The following is a 23,651-nucleotide window of genomic DNA, read 5'->3' as shown; positions in this document are numbered from 1 at the left end:
AAAAGCTGGCAGCCCATGGCTCAGACAAGTGCTCTGTTCACTGGGTAAAATCTGCCTGGATTGCTGGGCCCAGAGAGTGGTGGTGAGTGGAGTTACATCCAGCTGGTGCCCGGTCATGAGTGGGGCTCCCCAGGGCTCAGCACTGGGGGCATCTCTCTTTAATATCTTTGTCAATGATCTGGATGAGAGGATTGAGTGTGTATCCTTAGCGTTGCAGACAACACCAAGTTGGGTGTGAATGTTGGTCTGTTGGAGGGCAGGAAGGGAGGGATCTGGACAGGCTGCATTGATGGACTGAGGCCAGTGGCATGAGGTTCACCAAGACCTGGGTTGTTGGTTCATAGCTGTGCCAGGTGGCAGAGCACTGCCCTGCCTTTCCTGCTCAGGTCTGGCATCAGGCTGTGCTAATAACTAAGAGACACAGGGAATGCTCCCACACCCTTCCTGGGAATCCTTGCTTTTGCAGCACAGGCAAATAGAAGGACAAACAACTTCAGGGATCAGGAGAAAGGAGGTTTCACTGCAGTCAAGACTGTGATGAATCTTGAATTCTTGAACCTAGAAAATCACTGCTGGTGTTAGAAACTGGAACTGGGGTTTAAATACTCAGAGTTGAGCTGAAGATTAATGTTTCAGAGCTTTTGAATTGTTTCAGAGTTTCTGTCAGTTTAAAGATGAAATTATCATGTGCTTTTTCTACTTTATGGTCTCAGTTGTTGATTTTTGGTTTCTGGTAATTGTTGCTTAGTTCATTTGCTGTTAGTCTGGTAATTGTTTAGTCAAGTTTCTGGTAATTGTTGCTTTCTAGGGATTTCTATCAAGTTATAAAAAATAGTTTACTTTGTCGACATATACATGCTTGTAAAATGCATTTAAAAGAGAATCCTACAGTTTGAGATAATTTTTGTCAAAAGTCAGTGCATAATCTCAGCTTCTACAATAACTTAAACCTTGTGGAGGAAACTTCCAAAGAAAATCCAAAATCAAATGCAGGTGCTACAAACACTTGCCAGCGTTCTAACTATATCAAAATATAATTTTGCAAATTTATTTTTTCTCCTAATTAATTGAAAAAACAATTTTGATTGCGTTGGTAAAAGGATTTCAAAATTGCAAAACGCTGATTTAGGCATTTAAATCCCAGGCAGTAAGAATCCTCCCATCACTTTTCTCTCAAAACTGCACACGCGGAATAACTGTGCGGACCTCCACGGTATTTCCACTCGTGCGCTTGTACACCTAAGTGTCGATTTAGCGAAGATTCTGATATTTTGTTTGATTAATCGGTGGTTATTGGTTTTACTGGCCTCGGGCCACTCCGGCACCGCGATTAAACCGCGCTGCGGGCGCGGGCGGCGCTGGGCGCTGCGGAGCCCCGCTCTGTCCGTGGCAGCGGGCACAGGAAGGAACCTGCGCTTCCCGGGGCCCGCGGCGCCCCGCTTCCTCCCGGCGGGGATCTCACCGGCACACACCGGGCTGATCCAGGGCCGGGCTGGGCGGGCGCTCTCGCACACACACGCGGTCTGCGGGCCTCCAGCCGGGGTCCCGCGGCGCCCGCCCGGGCCGGCCCGGCTCCCGTCCTCAGCGGCCCGGGCCCGCTGCCCGGCTCTCTCAACGGCCGGCGCCGGCACCGCCTCGGCGCCCGTTGCGCATGCGCTGGCGGGGCCGCGCCGCGGCACGGTTAGTGACGGCGGCGCCGGGGACTCCCGCCGCGGGGGCGGGGCGCGCTCTGGGGATTCCCCGTCCCGCGCGGAACCTTCGGGATGGTTCCCGTCACGTCACGGCGGGGGCGGTACCGGGGAGCCCCTCCCGCTCCTCCCCAGGCTCCAGCGCGGGGGCTCTCGCGGAGCTTGCGCGTGCGCACGCGCGTGGGGAGCACTGCGGCGCGGAGCGGCGCCATTTTGAGGAAGGGAGGCGAGCGCGCGGTGTGTGCGCGCGCGCGTGGGGAGGCGGGGGGGCACTCGGAGCAGCCCGGGACAGCCCCGGGACAGCCCCGGGAACAGGCGCGGAGCGGACACAGAGCAGCTGGGCCGCCCCGCTCCTTGCCCCACCGTGTTGCCCGGACCGCCCTCGGGGACGACACGGAGAGCCGCCCCCGGGCGGCCGCCGGGAGGGCCGAGCACGGGTGCTCAGCGGAGCCGCAGGGGGAGGTCGTGGACCCCGAGAGGCGGGGCTCTGTGTGCCCGCACACCCGAGAACCGGGGTCTGTGTGCCCGCACACCCGAGAGCCGGGGCTCTCTGTGCCCGCACACCCCGGAGCGGGCGGCCTGTGTCCGCCCACCCCGGCAGCGGGTCTGTCTCCACAGCCCGGGAAAGGAAGCATGCCCCGGGCCGCGCTGGGGCTCCCCCGGCGGCTCCCGCCGCCCCTCCGGGAAATGTCCCTGGCCCAGGTCAGCGCTTCCCGCCCGGGCGCCTTCTGTACATCTGTTCAGCTTCCCCAATAAAAAGAGACATGAGCCTTTCTTTCTTTGCCCGTTTTTCCCCCCTACTCTCTCCTCCCAGCCCCCACTGCCCGTGGCTCCAGGCCCCAGCCTGTTTTCCTGCCGGGGCCGAGCGGCAGGAGGAGGTTTCCGCTGATAGGCTGCGGCCCCCGTCAAACACTGCCGCCGCCCTCTCTGGCTGCGAGTGGAGGTGTAAGCCAGGCTTCCGCTCGCGGGCTCGGCTCCCCGGCTGCGTGCGCGTGTGCTCTTTGGGATCCGGGTTCCTGTTTGCTTCTGGTTTTAAGATTCAGGCGTTTGAGTTTTGTTTGTTTCGTGTTTGTCTTACGCCAGTCCGGATTTCATAAGGGAGAACTGATTTTTCTGGTTCTTTTTACCTTAGGTTGCTTGAACGATAGAGTCAGTCCTGGATGTTTGTAGCCTTTTGCTTCAGCTGGCAGAGAAGAGGTGAACACTGACCTGCAGCAGTTCTTCCTGTGAAAGGAAGAAATATCGGACACTGTTCTGGGATAATTTGTGCGTGCTTTGTCCAGAAAATGCCCCTCAAACAAGCAGTAGACATCTGGGAAGAGAACTGAGGAAATCGTGAGGTTTTTTCTTCTAGCAGTGTCGAGCACATCACCCTTGGATTCTTTTGTCCGCATGGCATGGATACATAGCTAAATTAATGAAGTTCTGAATACTTCAGCTGCAAAAATAAAGTGCTTTCCTTTTTTACGTACTCCTTTTACTTCTCAGCAACATTCTTTCTGAGTCAGAGGCTTAACCAGTTTTGTTAACTAGCTGCAGGTTAAATGTGGCCTGAGTCACTGTGGGGACATTGCTGAAAAGTTTCATGGCAGATTTTTTTCTCCCCCTTATTTCATTTTTTAGATTTTCTGACACAGTCTTCTCTCATTTTGCAGTGAGACTGATTTTATAAATGAAGAATTTAATAGATGTTTGTTTATACTTTTTTCTTTTGTATTTTATTTAATATTTTTCTTGAAAAATGTTGTTGCTCATAAGCAGTATGGAGGTATCCAGATAACTGTTTACAAATGCCTGTGCTGCCGGAAGGTAGGAAATGTTCTTCAGTTCATATGTGAAATTTGGGTTTTTGACATCACAGTCTGTGGAGTAAAAACTGTATTTATTTCACTTGGAGCTGATGCTGCATATAGTGGTATCTACATGCAATAGACAAGAGAAGAAACTGTCAGAGAAAAGAAAAGGCTTTTAAGACAGACATTGGCAGACTTTGTAAATAGCCTTGCAGAATCTGTAAGAGAGAAGGATAGGTAGCTGATTTCTGAGAGGTCAAATCTATGTCAAACTGCCACGAATGTAGTATCCACAGGAACTCGGGATATTATCTCAAGGAAAACAAACTGGAAAAATATAAATCACGCAGTACTAGCACCTTGTGTGGTCCTCTTGGATTAGGTAAGTGTTGTAGTGTTCACAAATCAATTTTCACTTGAAAAAACATTTTATCGGTAGAATAGTTAAACCTGTAATTTTTACTGGTTAGAGGTTCTTTGGTGGTTGTTTTTTGTTTTGTTTTGTTTTTTGAGAATGTTGAATGTTGAAGTTTGTTGATTTTTACTTGCTGGCCTTTATAATGGAATAATTCCTTAAGACTTTGAAGAATACAGCTACAAGGAGAAATGTGTAGATAAGAGTGTGATTTTTATGTGGGATTAAAAAGTAGCTATATCTAGACTAAATCCATAAGGAATTTAGCCTTTATGTTAGTGTTGTAGTCTCAAGAGTAAATGTTATATCTTTTTGACCAAATCTTCTGGATAGCTTGCATGTGCCATTCCTTCCATTTGTGTTAGATGTGTTTGCAGTATCAGGCTAGTAATAATACAGAGGGGTTTTCATGCTTTTTTTTTCCTTTCCACTATTCTTTGTCACATATGAAAGCCAGAGGGTTTTTTTACCAAAAACTATTTTACTGACTATGCAGACTAGCTTTTATCTGTGTTGATATTGTAAGATTGACTTCAGTGTGTTTTCCTGTTCTGTAATGGCAGTGAATTGGACTGACTGGTCTGCAAGTGTAGCACTTCAAAAAGAGCTCCTTTTCCTTGGAATGATACAAAATTAAATCTAGTGGTGAATTGGCTTATCTTCCTAGTTATTTTTAGATGTATTGTAGCTTTCTTCATCCCACAGTGATTAAATTTTTTTTTAATTTTGGCATTAATGTGTTTATAATAATTTTTTGTAGGTTTGCATTCAACAGAGCTGCTACTGCCTGAAAGAAAATTAAGATGGACAGAGCAACTTAATTCAAAAGTCAGTGGTAATTTTACTGCAGTTCTCTATCCCCTACCCCACCCTGATGATTCATAAGGCTTTAAATAATTAAAGCATTATTGGGTAGACTTTAAACTGAGTGTCTGGTAGAGGTTACGCTTTTACCTCAGTTCTCACCTTCTAAAATATCATTGAGAGCTTCTCCAGTACTAAAGTATTAGCAGTAGTGAAGTAATGAAAAAACGGTTTTCTTTCAGGGCAGTGCCAAGATTTGGGAAGATTGCATGTGTTAAAACCTTGTAGAAAAGTGTAGTTAAGCATGCGAAACTGTATTTAAAAATTACTGCGGTGTATTTTAACTCCTGTAGCTTGTTATTTTGACCACAAATGAAGGACTTGCATCTACATAAATATTGTAAATTCTCAGTCTCACTAAAGTTCTTATCTGTATGTTGTCAATATCTAAAAGTTGAACTAACTTCAGTTTTGTGCTTTGGATGGTCTTGCTGCTTTATTATTTTAACTTCTGTTTCAGTTTTGCTGTTTTGAAAATATGGAAACTATGGAACAGGAGTAGGACTCTGCTGTAATCTCTGGCTATGGCTTGTGGCTCTTCTCTATTGAGTCTAGGTGTGGCTGGGGTTGACTCATGAGCTGAGCCACTTGTTAAAGAACCAAACCAATAGAAAAGAATGATCTTGTATATTCCTTTACTTGTATGACTATGATTTTTTGAAAGCATTTGATAGATGGAGAGTTCTGGTGTGAATTGCCATTTAATTTGATTGTTGTCTATTGTATGCATGACAGTAATAGAAATATTCACTTCTTAACTTATAGAAAAAGTGATGTGTTGCTTGTTTTTCCAAGCTATTAATTTTCAGTGCTGAGATACTTCTATTTATTTTCAAGATGCTCTCATTGAAATCAAGGAGCTACATCCCCCACTTACTGTTTTGGGTGGCATCTTTTTCTAGACTTTTCTGGAAGTTTGGAGGAGTTTGCTTTTTAGCTTCATTAAATTAATTCTGTTTTTACACCTCTCTGTTTGCTGATAGGATAATTCTTTTATCGTTTCACAGTACTTACTCTTGGGAAGTAGGGGAAAGGAGCACCCAAGATGCATAAATGCATCTTGGTTGCAAGGGACAACAAAAGTGGGAGGGTCCACAAAAAATCACCGGGTTTTATACATAAATTGCACACTTGGCATTGAAATGGGTATGTCAGTCCCTGGCCTACTGTATAAGCACACAGCTTACAAAGTAGGGATGGGGTAGAAAGGAAGAGAGAAGGGAAGAGATGACTTAAGGAGAGGGAGAGAGAGAAAAAGGAAAGAAGAGAGAAAAAGAGATCACCGGCCTTGATTCCTAGTGTTGGTCTGGCTATGGGATGTCCTGGGATGTGCAGGCAGGGCTTGGTGGAGTAGCTTTTTAGAGATAACCTCAGTTTCCTTGTCCTGAAACAAAGGTTTTCATTTTCTATCTAGATCAGTTATCTTGTATGGTCCATTCTTTGAGGCCTTTCTGGAAATGGCTTGGAGGGTTTTGGGGGATCCCTGATGATCTCATTATCCCCCTGTGGCATTGGGCTCTGGTCAACAGTTCATGCTTGCTTCTGTGCTGGTTCTGTCTTTTGTTTTGTGTGTCTCTGGACTAGAATGAGGATGCTTGTCCCAGAAGAGTGCTGTCCTACCTCTGCATGGCCCCTTCTCCAGCCACATCCTGTTTTCCACAAACATTGGTTGGCTCTGCAGTTATCCAGCTATTGGTGTTTGGGATTTACATGTTAGCCCCTTCAGGGATTATATAGGAGTGTATTTTTTCCTATTTGTGAACATATGTGTTTGACAAGAATTCAGGAGTGTTTTACAGCTGTACCCTTGTGCCCTAAACATAATTCATGCCTACTGAGGAGAGAACACCAAGCATGCTGGTCCACTTTAATTTCTTCCCTAGATTTTTGTTTTTCAAGTGCTTACAGTCTGTTAAATGCTTTACAGACAACTATGAAGAGAATGTCCTTGCTCCTGAGAGCTTATACTTTAAACCTTGATGTAAACATAACTTTTGAAGAGGGATAACTGTCAGCAGGTTGTGTCTTTTACTGATGTGTTTATTCTGGTAGGTTCATAAAATGGGTACATTTGTACTGACTAATTCTGCAGAATGGTGCAGGTTGCTCTACTATGTGAAAAAGTGTTGGTGGAAACTTTTGAGAATAAGTACCCTTTAATCCTGCAGCAAAACTGAAACAGAATTACATTGGTAAAATGATAGAGGCAAATTGTGCAGATATTTAGTGTTGTACAAGTTAATGTACTTTGTGCTCCTTTTATTTTTATTCTAATGAGGTTATTCTGTTTAACTTGTGTGGCTAGAACTGTTACAGTGATAGTTCATCAATAATGTCTGAGGAAGTTGCTTTTATTTCCTTTTTTTTTTAGTAGTAGGAATAAATTCTGTCCTGCAAAGACAACTATTTGCAGACCTTATTATAAACAGATGTGAACAAAACTTGTCACACTTTTTGTTTTGTTTTTTCTTACTTTATGTGTTTGAGTAACTGAACGTGGTAGCTGACGATAATGCCCTATGTGGTGCTATCAACTCTTCACCAGTCTCCTCCTTTCATGTCTTGGGTAGACATAGTCAGGGAAACAGCTGAAATAAGAAGTTATCTGCTTTATATGCTCAGCATAGGGCAAAACTTCTGCCTTTATCAGCTGCTACTTCTTTCTTGTGGCAATTCTCAAGTGCTGAAGCATTCCTGGTGATTTCCTACATAACATATGCTGACTAGGGCAGTGATGTAATTCAACTCACACTTTAGCTTTTGAATTTGAACCTTGTTAAAGGGCAAGAAATGAGCATCTATCAGGCTTGTGCTAAATGGTCAGTACCATTTAGTGGAGTCATTACACACCAAAATGTATTAAGACTCCTAAGGAGAAGAAATCTGGCTGTAGTGAATTGAAGTTACTCAGTTGAACCTGGCTGTAAATGTGAAGTTGTTTCATGTTATGAAATAACTTGCATTTTTTTCTTATATCTATGTTTCAGTACAGTGCAAAAACAGAACATTTTTTTGGTTAAAAAGTCATCATTATGTTATCCAAAGGATTTAGCAGCTTCATCTATATCTAAAACATTTCTTAAAAGGTGTTTTGATTGTTGTGACATTTATATTTGATTCACAGAGGTAATGTTAAAACCTGTTGCTTGTGAACCACAACTGTATATAGTAAAGGGGACTGTATGATAAAAAGCAGTGCTGATATTCTAGATTATTATGCAAAACATTCTGTGCTTTAGTTGATTCGTTCTTCCACAAGGAATTTAAGCACAAAGTAGAAATGAAGGTGGATTTTTTTTTTGTTGGGTTTTCTATATTTATGCTAAGTCTCTGTAAAGGTAAGTATTGTGGCTGTACTAAAGAATGTGTTGGCTTTAATTGGTTGAAAAACTGACATTATGTTTTGACTCTGGATACTCCTCATACGTAAGTGTCAGTGCTCAGATCTAGCAGAGGACCTTGCTCCAGAAACCTTAGTTTTTATACTTCTTTTTGAAACATGAGGCAAGAAGGTTAATTATAAATTGTATGGATATCTTCTTTTGTTCTTCTGTGTTGTCCAGTGATAGAATATATATGAGGACAGCTCTGTATTGGATGGTGGGGATATCAAAACTAAAATAGAGGTTTTGCTTGCTCTGCAGTAGCCTGATTGAGAAATAAGAGGCTACAGTTGAACTGTTTCAGAGCTTTTTGTTTAATTGGTGGGGGAGACCTTCAAAAGTTCAGCTCCCTTTCCCTTGTGTTGAAAGTATGAGTCTTAGGCAATAAATTCTAGAGAAAGAAAAAACTTGAGGGAATTACCATAACCAAGCCTAATCTTTTTTAAAACTAGTTTTTCATTGAAATGCCACAAGGGGTGGCATGATACTCTTTCCTTCAGAATGTTAAAAGTTTGACTGTAAAGGTGTAAACTTATTCTGTTGTTATGGCTGTTCATTTACACAGAGATGAAAGAAAGAATCTTCAGTTGAAGTGTTTGTCATGGCTTTGCAGCAATTTGTGATCAGTAGAAATGCTTCCAGTTTCAAAAACTCATAAAGCTTTTGTAAGGGTTTGAATATTATTTTCTGTTTTAGTGACATACAAATTTTGAATAGCAAAATAACTTAAAATTAGCTTATTTTGATTTGTTGGAACTACATGGATCACAGAATAGTAAGGAAGATATTGAATAAACTGTGTCTTCAAAAGGGGAACGAAAATTGAGATTTATAGATTTTTAATAAAAGTATTGTTGAGACCTTACATTTAGCAACTTGATTTCAAATTAGTGCTGCTCTTAACTAGGGATAGCAGGGAGGGATAACAGAGAAGGATCTGCTATCACTGAAAATTTTTCTTTTGAAAAAAGAAAAAGAAGATGTGTTTTATGGCAGAAGAAAAAACTTTTGGTAGTGTGGGTTATTTTTAAGATCTGCTTAGTATGAAAAAAGTCCTGAATGATGCTGTATTTGAAGAAGGAGTGTGTAGGCTGATGGCTGAGTCTTGTGCACGTAGTTTCTTTGCCTCATTCAGACCAATATTGGTAGTTTTCTACCAATGTGTAGAATGATTGTCTAATGATAAAGAGTTGAAGCCAAAATTTGAAGCTGGCCCATGGTGGGAGGACTGAAGGGCCAGTGTTGTAACTATTTTGTTGGACCCTCTGAAGTTCATACATATGCTCTTGTTTGTCTTCTGATGAAATAAGAATTTGATATGTATGCTGGAGCTCATTATCAAGGAAACAAAGCAGTAGCAGCCAATTGAGACACTGCATATAACCTTTTCTTTCCATGCTCTCGTAACAACATTATGGTGTGCTTTAATTCTCACACTTACAACCTTCTTGTGTCCCATTTATAAATCTTGTGCTAAAAATTACATTGACAGAGTGAGGATGGTTTGTCAGATGCATGTAGTTGAGAAGTGAAGGGTCCCCTATGTAATTTGTGGTGTGCTGTACTTACTGTGATAATAATCTATGAGGCATTGGATTAAAGCTCATAGGAATGTGCCACTTAGATATGCATACATACTATTTTTAGATTCCCTTGGAAAATATAAATGTGTATATCATGTCAGTGCTTTTAACATTTATTCTGTTTGAGGTTTTCTCTGTGCAAATCAATTGTCTGAACTTCTAAACCGGTCTTCAGGAAACATCAAGAAATTTGTATCTCTTTTCTAATTTTTGTGATTCATGGCTTGAACCTTTCCTCCCCTCCCCCTATTGTTGCTAAATTTGAAATTCCATTCACAAGCTTCAAGTATTCCTTGCTGTTTGAGTTTATATTGCCTTTTGTTTTAATGGTCTTTTGACAATTTCTCAAGTTTTCAAATGTCACAGAAACTGTTTCCTGAGAAATGATACAGACTACACAGAGAGAAAGCTTAAGTGTAGAACCTGAAGATACAGAACTGATTTCCTGTGGTTTTCCTTGTCTTCTGGTGATGTGTTCAGCTGACAGGGTTGTTTAGGGTTTTTTTTTTCCCAATTTTGGCTTTATTTTAAAATTTGTTTTTCCTACAAAATTCTGATCAGCTCCATTTAAATAGGGTGTAGTTGTAGCATGGGAGGTCCATTCCAAAAGCACATACCTTTTAGTTACATTTTTAAACTTTTAGTTAAACTTTTAGTTAAATTTAACTTTTAGTTAAAACTTTTAAGTTAAAATTTTAAAATGTAGACGTTTTGGCTATTTTACTATAATATTGGCTATTTTTTTTCTTATTATAGTAATGTCACTCTTTTATCTGTTTCTTCATGTTAGAACATTAAGAAAAAGCAAAGCAGTTTTAATTTATTCTCACAGTTCAGACAGATAGTGTTACTAAACGTATCTTATCTGTAGTAATGAAACCTATTTTAAGTACTGAAGATAAGTTTCTAAGCTAGAGAAATACTTTCATTTTGTTGACTGGAAGAGGCTTCCCTGAGGTTGGAGATCTGTTCACTACCTGTGGGACTGTCTCTTCCAGCTGAATACTGGTTAGACAAGTTAAACAACGCCCTTTAAATTGGGTGGGGACCATCTCTGGTCTCATGTCATCTTCAAGTTCTGCTGTGCCTTTTTTCTCCACCCTCAGTGAAGAAAGAATGAGGTTAGGGAACACTTAAATAACATTGTAAGTCCATGGGGCTTGACAGGATGGTTCCATGATGGGTGTTCCATTCTGCCATGTGTGCTGATGTTACTGCAAAGCCGTCTTTGAGAGGTCTAATGGTCATTGGGAGGAGTTCTTGTGTAAGAGAAGAGAGCAAATATTAATTTTGTCATCAGGAAGGATGAGAAGGAGGATCCAGGGAACTACAGGCCAGTCAGCCTCACTTCAGTCCATGGGAAGGTTGTGCACCAGTTGATCCTGGAAACGTGTTTCCAAACATGTGATGGATAGGAAGGTGAGTGAGAAAAGTCAGAAGGGCTTTATGAAGGGGATGTCATACTTCAGCAAGCTAATAACCCTTTACAATGAAGGGTGATCAGATGATCAGAGAGCAATGGATGGTATTTATCTTGACCTTAGTAAAGCTTTTGACATTGTGTTCTATGACTTTGTCATGGAAAAGTGGCAAGTATGTGTGGAGGAATGAGCAGTGAGGTGTATCCAGAACTATCTGAATGGTCAGGTCGGCAGGGATGCAATCAGTGGCACAAAAACCATTCAGAAGAAGCTGTTCCAGTGTACCCCAGGGTTCACTGCTGGAGCCCCTGCTATTGAACATCTTAATTCAAGTCCTGGACAGTGGAGTAGAGTTTATCCTCAAAAATTTGCAGATAATATAAGAAAGGGAACTGGCTGATACGAGCACTTGATGTTTGGTCTGCTGCATGGAAGAATGTGGGTAGGGGATCCTCATGTAGCAAAGGGAAAGTGTGAATTTTCTGGAACAGCAGCTGCATATGCCAGCAACAGAGAAGGACCTGGGGGTCCTGTTGAACAGCAGGCCGACCTCGACCCAGCAATGTGTCCTTGTAAGGAGTAAAGTGAAAATCTCTGGGCAGCATTAGGAGGAGTGTTGCGGTGGGTCAAGGGGAGTTCAGTTTTGTCCCGCATGCAGACTTGGTGAGGCCACATGTGTAGGACTGTGTCATCCTTCCAGGATGTGTAACACTGTTACGGCTCCCTGATAGAAGAAAAGGTGAGGCTTGGCGGAGAGAGTTCAGTAAAGGACCACAAAGATAATAAAGAGACCACAGTATCTTTCCAATGGGCAGAGGCTGATACTTGGTTTGAAGTTCTAGGGAGGTAAAAGTTGGCCATTAGTCTTAAATTGATGTTAGGGAAGTACAAGTTGCCATTAGTCTTTCAGAGTTATCTTTGGATGTTATATTTTAATTTTTCAGAAGGTCCTTTACAAATTTAAAATTAGTAAGCCATTAAACTCACTTCTCATGAAGAACTGTGTGAAGATGCAAATGATGAGGGAGACTTTAGTTTTGTTAATACTATTAATGGGACTAGAGACTCTAGGTACAAGAGGACGGACATGCTTTGATTACATCTACTTTCTCTGCCCTGCCATCTTGCAGTATTTCAGAAGGTGATTTCTTTTGCCCTGCCTTCTATGAGCTCTCGTGTCCACTTATACAGACAGTGAAGAGATTGCCTCCAGCTCAATTCTCACAACAGTCACTTTTCTGATTCCTGTATTCCAGAGATGGTCTGTGGCTATTTTTAGTGTTGTGTAGATCTTAGAGGGAGATTTGTTTTTTAATGCTGTAAAGGTTTGATGAGTACAATTAAATCTAGAAGAAATTCTGGGTAAACAATTGTCTTTAAAAGGGACCACAAGTGATCAGGTGAATTATTTTTTGTGTAAGAAGCCTTTGTTTTCATTATACATTTAAGGCCAGATTAAATACTTTTGTCAATGAATTTGCTATTCTACTGTGTCATTAGAAGCAGTGCAGAAGACATTATATGAGTTTCTACTATGTGAAAGTAGTCTGCTTACACAGTAAATTTTCTACAGTATGAGCTGAAGACTTTCTTATTTTATAAAAAAATATTTCTTTTTATTTTAAATTGTATTTTTACTTTATTTGTAATTTTAGTTTAGTTTATTTTATTTTTCATTTTAGTTTTAATTTTATTTATTTTAAAGCTTTGTCTGTGCTAACTGTTTTCAGTGTTTTACAGATGCCTGGCATGGGGGAAATATAGTCTAGGTCTGTCTTCATGTCTTATCCTTTTTCTTCATAACATTTGGCAGCACAAGTGCTTCCTGGTGTAGTGCTGCATTTAAGTGAGGTGGTACATACACCCAATTCTGTCTGTAGTGGCTCTGCAGTTACCCTGTACTGAGTCTGGTATGTCACTGCAGTGTATTCCCATTTTTTTTGCTATGCAGAGATACAATCTGGAGTAACAGATGCCTGCTGTGGTTCTGCACTGTGCTTAGCCTGTGGTGCTCTTGGGCTTCACTAGGGGTTGGAAAGTAGTGCCATGTACTCCAGTCTGCCTGCTTGGTGGAATTGCCCTGGAGTGAACGGCATGAAATCCGTGACTAGCATGGCTGTGGTGGCAGCTGTCCCAAATTTAGCACAAATGGTGTGAGAATGAGCAAGCATTTTGTTCTGCCTGTATCCTCCACACCCCTCCCCCCAGTAAATTAATAGAGAAAAAACCCCAAGTGTTAAAATAAATTAATTTTTACTGCAAGAAGTTACAGAACTTTATTAAAATGTGACAAATTGTATTTATTAGAGCCAAGATGTACTCCATAACGCTATTTCAGCTAGTTTGTTTATCTGCATCTCCTTGATCTGTGTATTATGAACAAGCTTTGCAAATGAAACTTAAATGTTAGTAAGTTTGCTTGTACCAGTAATAGTGAATGGTTGCAGATAAGGTGAAAATTTTAATATTAAGATGAAGTTTGAGGAAGCACTTTGCTAAAGTAATCTGAAAGCAGGCTAATATAAAAATTCATGAAGAGAAGGGTGTTCTCTGCTTTTGTATTGTGTTGAATTCTATTTGTAGAAGAGAAGGGTGTTCTCTGCTTTTGTATTGTGTTGAATTCTATTTGTATTATTGCAGGAAAAGAACAGAATTTTACTTATATTTTAGTTGAAATGGGTGTTCTTTGTGCTTAAAAAGTTAGTTTTTTAAACTGTATATTTATTTCAAGTAGCATAGGAGAGAGAAAAAAGTTGCTGGAGAGACATCACACTTGCGTGATTAGCACTGAAAATAGGGAAAAAGTGGATTAACTCTTACAGTGTAACTTTTATGTAATGTGTCATCCTGCATGTTAAACTCTTTAATTACAATTATTGGGGTCTGGTTTAGAAGTATAGTAGAAATCAACAGGTTCAAATATTTCTCTAAGTCTTAAAGCTATTTCAGAATATTGTTCTTGAGATTTTCAGGACCATGTGTCTGTCCACCTTCAATCTACTGTCCGGGTGTATTTGTTGCAGTGCTCTTATTTCAGCTGCAAATGTAGCTCAAAGCAGATGACTGAGTAATATTTATGACAAATCTCTTCACTGTACATCATCTGGAACCAGCTGTTCATTATTCCTTGGCAGTCAGTACCTTATTATTGAAGATCATACTTCACAAAACTTCAGAATTAAATTTTATTTAATTGAATATTGGATTAATTACTGCATGTTACTTAAAGCAAAATTGTTTACAGACTTCTTTCAGATCCTCCCCTCAAGATGTAAAACTTAAGAACAGGATTTCTTTCTTTGCACTAAGCTATTTGGTTATCCACAACCCAGCAACACATTACTTTTATCTAAATTTATGGGCTATGGGAGACTTTGGTTACTGAGGTCACTAAGGTCACTACATGTTACTTGAATTGGTCACAAGAGGCTATTGCTGAGATGAGACAGTAGTTTGACCAGTCTGTCTAAAGACTTTTAAATGTGTTTAAGTGTTAATAGTATGAGGATAGCAGAATTTCAGTATCCTTTTCTTATCTTTCTAGAATTGTGCAGCTCTGCTTCAGTAGCTGAGAGTCTGAGCCAAGTTAGCTTTTGCCACTGTTTGGTTGGAGAATGGCAGATTTGTGATAATAGGGAATGGTGACTTAAACATTCATGATGAATTTTGGGCCTGCTCTTTTGTTACCAGGAGAGTTTTTGAAAGCCCTGGAATTGTGTTTGACTCTGTGGTGTTTACTTCGCTCAGTTTACTTCTGATAGCTGTGTTAATGGTGGGAATGCATCAACTGCTTTATTAGTGTTACTGAACAGTGTTTGTGTGGTGTGTACACGAGAGAAAACTTGCTAGTAGATGTATAGTTTCATGTCAGTGTAATAAAAGCAGTTTTATGCTACTGATGTTTGTTCTATTCAAATACTTTAAATGTTGTTTTTGTTTAATTAAAAAGTAGTAGATAGTATGTATGCAACCGGAAGAAAGGTTGCAAATGCTTTCTTGGACACAGAATGCAGGTGCATCTCTGACTCTTTGGGATAGCTTAGGTATGGACCTGAATAGCAGGGGAAGAAGGTAGAAAGAACCTTTTTAGTGTTAGAATGTGTTGCAGTATAATTTGATAGTTGCTGGTCCAGCTTAAGTTGGAAAACTAGCAAGAAGCGCACTAGTGTTGGCAGCCGAGCTGGCCACAAAGGGTTTAAGGGTAAATCCTGCCTGTGGCAGTAGAGGTGCCTTGCTGACATCCCATTCTTATGTTTTGTGATCTGTTTTCAGATTTCACATTTTCACCTTTCAAAAATACTTTCCTGAGAATGAAGAGTATCCTAGAGCTATCAAATATGTGTCACATCATTTGAACAGAGATCATGCTTATAATAATTTTTTTTATATATAGGGTAAACTTGTTGGCAGCATCAGAAAGCTAGTAAGAATGTTTATGAAACCTGGTAAAATATGGAACCAGTAACTTTAAGCTGGGTAGACTATGTCCTCTAATACAGTTTTAAAATATCTTTTCCTGACCTGCCCTTTGTTTCCCAGTTTAATTATGTCTGGGATGTTTGTGCCTATTCAAAGTTAGAAAGGTTTAATAATGAAAGAACTCTCTGTTCCCATGTCTAATTGCTAGACCAGGCAAATGTACAATTAGGTGAAGGAAAATGTTTTCTTGACTTAGGTGTGGAGTATCCACAGGAGTTGTTTTTCATGTTAATGCCTAACTGCAAACCTCTGAGTTTGGTCAAGTAGTTTCCAGAAGTACGTCTGTGCTTTTTTTCTTGCTGTTTTTTTTTTTTTTTTTGTTAAAACTATTTGGAAGAATTAGCCCTAAAAGTTTGTCTTTTATGGGTTTATTGAAACTTACATATATATTCTGTTGCTGACTTGGCTCTGAGTATTGTGTAGTTTTGGCACAGGTCTCTGTCTTAACCATTTATTTCTTTCTAAGAAAAGGACTGATTCATATGACAGAGCAGCAATATAAAATTTTTTTCAGAGCTTTTTTGCTGAGAACATGAGGAAGACTTGAATCTGCTTCTAGGAAAATTTTTGCATGAAGAAATAGGCAGCCAGTGTCAGTGAGCTGTGGGAAAAGGTCTTTTTGCAAAATACCTTTTCCAGTCCTTGGTTACTTGGTGATCACGCAGTCTTTTGTGCAAAGGATAAAAGGTAAGTATGTTAGTGAGTTAATAACAAGCTCTTCTTGTGGCAGTTGCATAAAAAATGTTAGGAAGCTTGACTAGTTTTCTAAAAACTTTAATATAAATCTATTAAGTCACATTGTTAGTGGATCGTGTGTGCTGTAATTAATAGCTGATGCACCAATAACTTGGTGATACTTTGTGGAATCTTTAAGTTCTCACTTAGTATAAACCTAATCTTACTCATTGTTTTTCAGACTGTAAGTGCCTCAGTCTGAAGACTTTGTTGTTGTTGTGTCAGTCTTTCAGTACTGAAAATCTGTCTTGATAATTTCTGAAGATAGCATGATTCTTCTGCTTGAAGAGAACTGTGTCCAAGTGAAGAGGAATAAACTTTTTTCTTGCTGGGATCTGCTCAGATTTCTTGTTTCTTAATTTAACATCTCTTGGTTCATTTGTAAACATACGCCCTTTCGTATACTGTTGCTGAATGGGATATATCAGTAAAAATGAACATTGTTCCTTTTAGAGAGAAGCCATTTCCGTGATGGCTGATTGACTCCAGAATTTTGTTCATTTATATTTTACTAGTTTGATATAACTGGAAATACTTACAATATTTCTCTGGATTTTTTGCTGAAGTTGGTGTAGGAGTGAGTTGAATGACTTCAGCAGAGTAATTCGAGTTAGTTATTTGAGTGAGACATACCTTTAACCTTGTCCCTGTTTAACTGTACTAATTTTATGTCCTACACTACAGTTTATCTATGTTATTGGATGTTCCCAAAAACTTAGATATGAGCTCACATCATTAAAAACAAACAACAGCTGAACTAAGTACAGTTTTACACTGAGTCAAATCTAACAAATCTATTAGACTTCCTTTTAGAAGCTGGAAGAGTCTTGTCTGTCAATGGAAATCTGCAGTAGCCTGCAATATTTTGGTTCAGGCTGGAGAACAACCATAATTATGAGTTACCAAGTTCAGATTCCACATCTCTTACTAATACATTACAGCAGCCACAGATTAAAGTGAATTATATCTGTGCTCAATAACCGATTTGCACTCTGCTGTGCGGAGATGTAGAATTCATGTTTATTTGGGCCTCCCTATAGAATGTGTGTGAGAGTTTATTATGTTTTCACTAGCTGGATTTCTCATAGCACATATATCATACTTAAAAATTTTTTGAGTGATTGACCATTTTGTCGTGACTAGCTGCGGAGCATGGTTTGGTTGCCCTAGTATAATTAAGGAAGTGTTTAATCCATCTCTTTCCTGTCTTTGCTACTGTTCAGTTTCAGGTAATATAGTTCACATTACCTTGTGTTCTCTTGCTTATTGAGAAATATTTTCTTACCTCTGAGAAGAGTGTAGGGTAGAAAAAGTACTTGTGGGTTTTAATAGTAAGCCATTATGTTCTTTGGCCCATTTTCAAACTAGAGAATTTTACTGGATTTTGATACTCTGGACATATAGACTCTGTTTCCATTGGAGAGAGGGGACATAGAGACATTGTGAGGTTTGTAATGAGCCCAAGTATGTAGGTTTTTCATAAGGAACTTTCATATGGCCGTTGAGACTGTTGGGGATTAACTAAAAATATCAGCTTCTAGGAAGCTAATAAAAGCTTCCTAGGTCCCTTCTAGGTAGTACCAGAATGTATTTCAGCAAGCTAGTTTTGCCATAGTATTACACAAGATGCTTCATCCCATTTATAGGAGGAAATAAAGAAATGTTACATTTATATTTTCATAATTCCTGTGATATATTTGATTTATGTGACATTTTAGTAATAAAAACACAGATTTGATGCTGTAAATTATATGATGATAGATTCTAAATGAGATCTGTGAGGAAAATAATACGGGAAAACAGAAGGGAAATACTGAACAAAAGACAAGAAGTGTAATCCCTTAGTATTTTCTTCTGATTACAGGGACTTGCCATGAGGTGCTAAGCCTTTTTTCATTGATTTGGAAAGACTGGACCTAAATGGCGCAGCATGACTTTGCTCCAGCCTGGCTTAATTTTCCTACTCCACCATCATCAACAAAGGTATGTTTAGTATTGTTGTTTTGAAAAGACACTCTCGTTATTAGGGAAATCTAAATGTCATAACCTCAATCACAGTAAAAATGCCAATCTCTTAATGAATACTGTGATGACAGATGACTGCAGTAGAGTTTTTTGCTTGAGCAGCTTAGTTCATGGAGAGAAGCACATATCTGGCCTTTGCTGTGGTTGGTTTAAGACTGCCTTCTTCAGGTGTTTAAAATTAATTACTGTGTTCCATGCTAGAAGTACCAAGACAGAGCACCTACTTGATGTTCTTGTTTCTGATTTTTAATTGTGTCCTTTAAATTTTAAGGGAGTATTATTCTGTCATCCAAGTGATTAAAACTATGCTTTTTTAGAGTTTCTGAAGTGGCTCTGCAGTTGATGATGGAATGCTTGTTGCTGCTGGTGGAGTGTGTTACTTTCATACTGTTAGGCATCTCCACTCTGGTTGTTTCATTTAGACTAGTGTTCCTTTATGTAATGGGACCGCTTGGAAATGGGAAATAATAATCTCTTTTAATTGTTAGAATTAGTAAATATTCCTGGAAGTCTTGAGTATGTCTATCTCAGAAATGTTTTTTCTACTCTTTCTTAATTTGTGCAAATGCAGAAGCAGAGTCAGCAGCGGATGATAAAACTCTTGTTATCTGTTTCCCTATTTGTAGACCTGTCTTCATTATAATAATTTGAATTAATATTTATATCTACTGCTAAGACAGTTGCTTTATTTTTTTAATATATAAACTTTGTGCAGTCTATCACCTCCATGGAAAATGCTTAGCCTTGAGAAACTTAGGGCAATAGGCTTGTGGTATTGTTAAATGCATGGAGAGATGGCAGTGTTAATTGTGTTCCTGATGCTTTGATTCTGTATGTCTACACAAAGGTAAACACTTTTTTTTTAGTGAGGTCATTGAATGTCCTTTTTTATATCACTGTTTAAGTCTTTTCTACCCTGACCTAGCTAGATTGTCTAGTACAGTCTGTTTCTGGGAACATAAAGCTTATCTGTTCCAGGATACATAGTGTCTGAAAATCCAGATTAAGAAGCAGTCTCTTTGTTTTCATTCTCTATGATTTCTTTTGCATTCAGCTCTTTTGATCTGATTTTTTCAATGTAATATGTTTTAAATTGGAAGTGTATTTGGAGCTTAATTGATACGGTGTCACAATTGCAAAACAGTCTTCACTACTTATTTAGAGAGTCTGCTGCAAGAGCTTTACCTGCATGCTTTATGTGCCAATATAGCAGGATAAAACAAAGTTCCAGAAGTACTCTAGCACCACTAGAATATATCTGAGGTATGGGTTATATTTGTCACCTCATTTCTGAATTGTGTGAAATTTTGTTGCAAGTGCATTTTTCCTTTCCTCTTTGATGATTATTTGCCTCATGGAGTTTGGTTAGATTTTCTTCTCTTTCAGAAACTCCATGTTGTGTGTATTACTCGGTTGTAATATTTGTGTGTCATTGTTGGAATGCACCTTATTTCCCTGTATTACCTGCTCCCTCAGTGATGAGCGTTCTGTGATACACAACACATTTGAATTTTAAGTGCTTGAAAAGTCGGTTTGTAGTTCTTAGTTTACAGAATAAGACTTATGATTCCTCCACAAGGCAGGTCACAAGTGTTGTGGCTCCCTGTCCCCTCTATTTCCTAAAATAGACTTATTTTCTGCTGTATATCAAAAAAGCAGAAGAGCAAAGCAGGTAAGAGGGATGGAGATGAAGAGGAAGGGGTGAGGAAGGCAAAGTGTCTCATGTTTCATGCAGAATGGAGCTGGGGTGAGGCTACGGTATCAGCAACATTTAGACATTTTAAAGATTTGAGAAGTAGAATCTGAGCTCTGCTTAGTCAATTTTTATATTCCTGAAGTGTGATCGCTTTCAGAGATTACACCCATAGGACCCTGGTTTTCCCCTTGAGCCCTTTTGGTAGCTGAGATGTTTTTCCATACATAGCTCAAGGCTGGCATTACAGAAATTGCTACCAGGAAACTGTGATTGTGAATGAGCTCTTTAATGTGACATACAGATTGTAGCTTGATTGAAATCCATCTCATCTGTTGCTGCTGATTTTCGTTTAACAGCAAGCTTTTCTCATCTCTCTTTCAACTACTCTGCAAAATCCACCTGAATAAGTGTGTATCTGTCACTCAGTGAGTTTTGTTCAGGTCTGGAGCTAATGTGTTTGTGTCAGTGCAGTATTACAGATGGGGAGCTGGAATGGGAAGGTGTTATGAATAGTGAAACCATTTTGGGACATGGACAGAACTTTTAAGAAAATATTTCTGTGAAAAGGATATGGGAACATTGCAGATAGCTAAAGTCAGTTTTACAGTTCTCTTTTACTTCTTGTTAAGCAGTTAGACTTCCTGTAGTTCTTAAAATCTATGTTGTTTCTATACTTTTTCTTGATTTGCTGAACTGAGTCAGATAGTTTCTCAATTTACAGAAGTAATCAATACATTTCCTTTTGATTACAAAGCTTACTGTCATCTCTGCCTTGGGAAGCTTCATAGGCAGGTATCTCCATCATGTGGGGAAAATGCAAACTGCATGATCTTTGCACACTGTTCAGAAGCGTTGGATTCCTGATAGCATGTACAACTCAAACACAACATATAAAATGCTGTCAGTTATACTTTGTAAAAACGTCGATTGTTTTGAAGTTAATAGAAAAAAAGAAAGTTAAATTCCAAGAACAATCTTTAGAGGTTGTTGTATGTAAATAAACGCATGAAGTATCTTCTAAAATTTCACCTAAGATTGGCAGATCTAGTGCTTTCTGAAATTTTTGGCAGCTCAGTCAAAATCTGTTTAAGGATTTTCTTTCACTTAAATATTTAGATTAATTTGGTAATTTTTCAAGTACTTTTATTTTAACAATTTTTTGCAGTCTTCTGGTCAAAGCTCTCTCCAAGGAGAGTTTGTCAAGTAATTCATGTCCCATGTCTCAGATTGAGAGGGTAGTCCCTGTACATTTGACTCTAAAAATTAACAGTCTATAAATATCTGCTTTAATTTTTAAAGATATACTTATTGGAGTTTTAATTTTAAGCAGTGAATATTGAACAGCACCTTGAGCTCTACAGGGCCGTTTTCCATAGAGCTTTGGGGATCTTTTTTTGTGTGTGTGATTTCCTCTGTGGGTTAGGTGGGAAGAAGAAAGTAATTTTAAAGGCACACCCAGAGAGAAGTTATAAGGAAGATATTGTGTAAGGAAAAATGTTTTTTGCTTTAATCCCTTTAGGTGTGAATTCTAGTCAGGATGTAGTTTGATATCTTGGTGCTGTTCTCAAGATAAGATTTTAGTTTACTACTTCCTACTGATATATTAAATATTTATTTCTTTAAAAATTCTTTAATATGTGTTTATAAGCTGAAAATTTGAAGTATCTTTGTGAATCTGGGCTCTTCTGATTCTAGATTTTATTAGTATTTCATAACTACTTGTATTTGCCTTTTTAAATTGTAATAATGACAAGATTAATGAATTAGGGTTTGCTTGAGTATAGCTGCCTGGGTTGCAAGGGGTTCCTTGCTTTCTATGGAATGCCTGTATGTAGTCTCTGAAAATCCAGATTAAGATCCCAGACTTCTGCTCAGCCTTCCAAATTGTGATCTTCTGTCCTTTCTTATCTTTTAAAAATTTTTTTTCTTCTGCTGCAGCACATGTCACTTGTGCTCTGTTTTGCTGCCAAAACAAAGTAGACACTTCTTACCTTGTGTCACAGGCATGTGACTTAAGGGCTGTTTCAGTGTCCTGGAGCAGAAGATGCAGCTTCCACTTTGTTAGCCTGAGAGATGGTGACACAGCTCTGCATGAGGGACTGCTGCATTGTCTGTCATTCTAAGTTCTTGTAAGAATGAATTATATACTGTCAACAATGTGCATGTTACAGTTCTGATGATTAAGTTGTTAATAATCAGATCTCAGGTCTACCACTTATGCTCCTTTGCAGTCATCACTGAATTTTGAGAAGCATTCTGAAAATTTTTCATGGACAGAGAATAGTTATGAAGCAAATCGCAGAAGACACAATTCTTCGGAAGGATTTGATCCTAGCGCTGGAAGGCCAAATGGAGGTATAATTTATGGAACACTGTGAATATGTTTGTGTCATTTCTTTGTGGCACTAGCTAGAAAGGAAGTCTGATGATGACAGCTCATGTGTGCTAAATTCTTTTGCTGCAGTGAAAGAGAGGTAATGGAAAGACACACCTGGGAGAGGATGTGAGCACTAAGGGTTTGTTAAAGTAATGCGATTCCAGGTGTATTTCTCTCTTGAGTAGAATAAGAGTGTTAATACACTAGCCAACAACATATAAAATGAGTAGCCAGAAAAAGAGGTTGACTTGTTGTAGCATTGGCTGGCTATTTTCTCTCTGGCACTGTTTTGTGAGATCCTTCCCTGATGCTTATGTGAATGAAAACTTATTTCCTATGCTATTGTATCCCAGTGTATAGAGCTTGTGATTTAAATTTTTTAACAATTCTGCAGAGTAAAATATTATTTTTAAATGGTTTGTAATTACATTTATTTAAAATTTTAAAATCCAAGGGCATTTTGGGCGAAAAGAGAGGAATGGGTGGCGTTCACAAGGTAGAAATGGTCCAGAAAATATAAACCAACGTGGAGGGTACCATGGTGGAGGTTCCCGTACTCGTAGCAGCACCTTCCATTGTGGAAAAGGCCAGGGACTGCATGAAAAGAATGTACTTGATAATGAAATCCGGAAAAAGGAAGAAAAAGAAGTACCCAACCAGTTTGAGGCTGAGGACTTCGTAAGTAAATTGTAATTACAATTAAAAAGGTTTCATTTTGTCTGCAAATACCATTTTGTCCATTACAAGTCACTTCATGAGATTTCACCTGTTTCAGATCATCATGTAAGGAATTTTCTGTAGGTAAGGGAGTGTTGGTAGTTTGTCTAATAACTTGTTTCTTATTTTATAACCAGATTTTTCATTATATGTTTATTATTGTTATTTGTGTATTTAAGTGAAACTACAGTTGCATTCCTATCTGCTGTGGTATGTGTATGTATTAAATTCTACACAGTTGCCTTATTGGAATTTGAAATAGTAACAAAGTAATTTTCATGCCTGTGGCCTTTGAGCTCTCATGCTTTAACCCGCAGTTAGGATGTGAGGGGAAGGGTGATCTTACTATTTGAATCAAAATACATGGCTGGTTTTTTGCTTTCTCTGCTGCTGTCATATAATGGCATTGGCTGCTGCCTGAGATTTTTGTAGAGAAGAGAAACAAGTGAGCATTGTCCTGTTTGGTTCCTGAGGG

At 39.2% G+C, this 23,651-nt stretch overlaps 1 protein-coding gene across 4 annotated transcripts in view; it reads left to right on the top strand.

The window, feature by feature from the left end:
- The first annotated feature begins 1,956 nt into the window (after nucleotides 1–1,956).
- Nucleotides 1,957–23,651, top strand: part of GPBP1 (GC-rich promoter binding protein 1) — a 35,337-nt gene continuing 13,642 nt past the window's right edge. Inside the window, exons 1-6 of one of the 4 annotated variants that reach the window (XM_030968732.1) lie at nucleotides 1,957–2,390; nucleotides 2,821–3,863; nucleotides 4,657–4,724; nucleotides 18,226–18,344; nucleotides 22,314–22,437; nucleotides 22,914–23,137. In XM_030968732.1, coding sequence (XP_030824592.1) covers nucleotides 18,282–18,344; nucleotides 22,314–22,437; nucleotides 22,914–23,137 — 411 coding nt within the window. In that variant the 5' untranslated portion in view covers nucleotides 1,957–2,390; nucleotides 2,821–3,863; nucleotides 4,657–4,724; nucleotides 18,226–18,281. Of the gene's footprint in view, nucleotides 2,391–2,620; nucleotides 3,864–4,656; nucleotides 4,725–18,225; nucleotides 18,345–22,288; nucleotides 22,438–22,913; nucleotides 23,149–23,651 lie in introns of those variants that run through there. The other 3 variants (XM_030968731.1, XM_030968734.1, XM_030968733.1) reach the window with 3 other exon arrangements.

This window comes from Camarhynchus parvulus, chromosome Z (genome assembly GCF_901933205.1).
Source record: "Camarhynchus parvulus chromosome Z, STF_HiC, whole genome shotgun sequence".
Lineage (NCBI taxonomy): Eukaryota > Metazoa > Chordata > Aves > Passeriformes > Thraupidae > Camarhynchus > Camarhynchus parvulus.
This window is presented reverse-complemented; position numbering and strand designations above follow the sequence as displayed.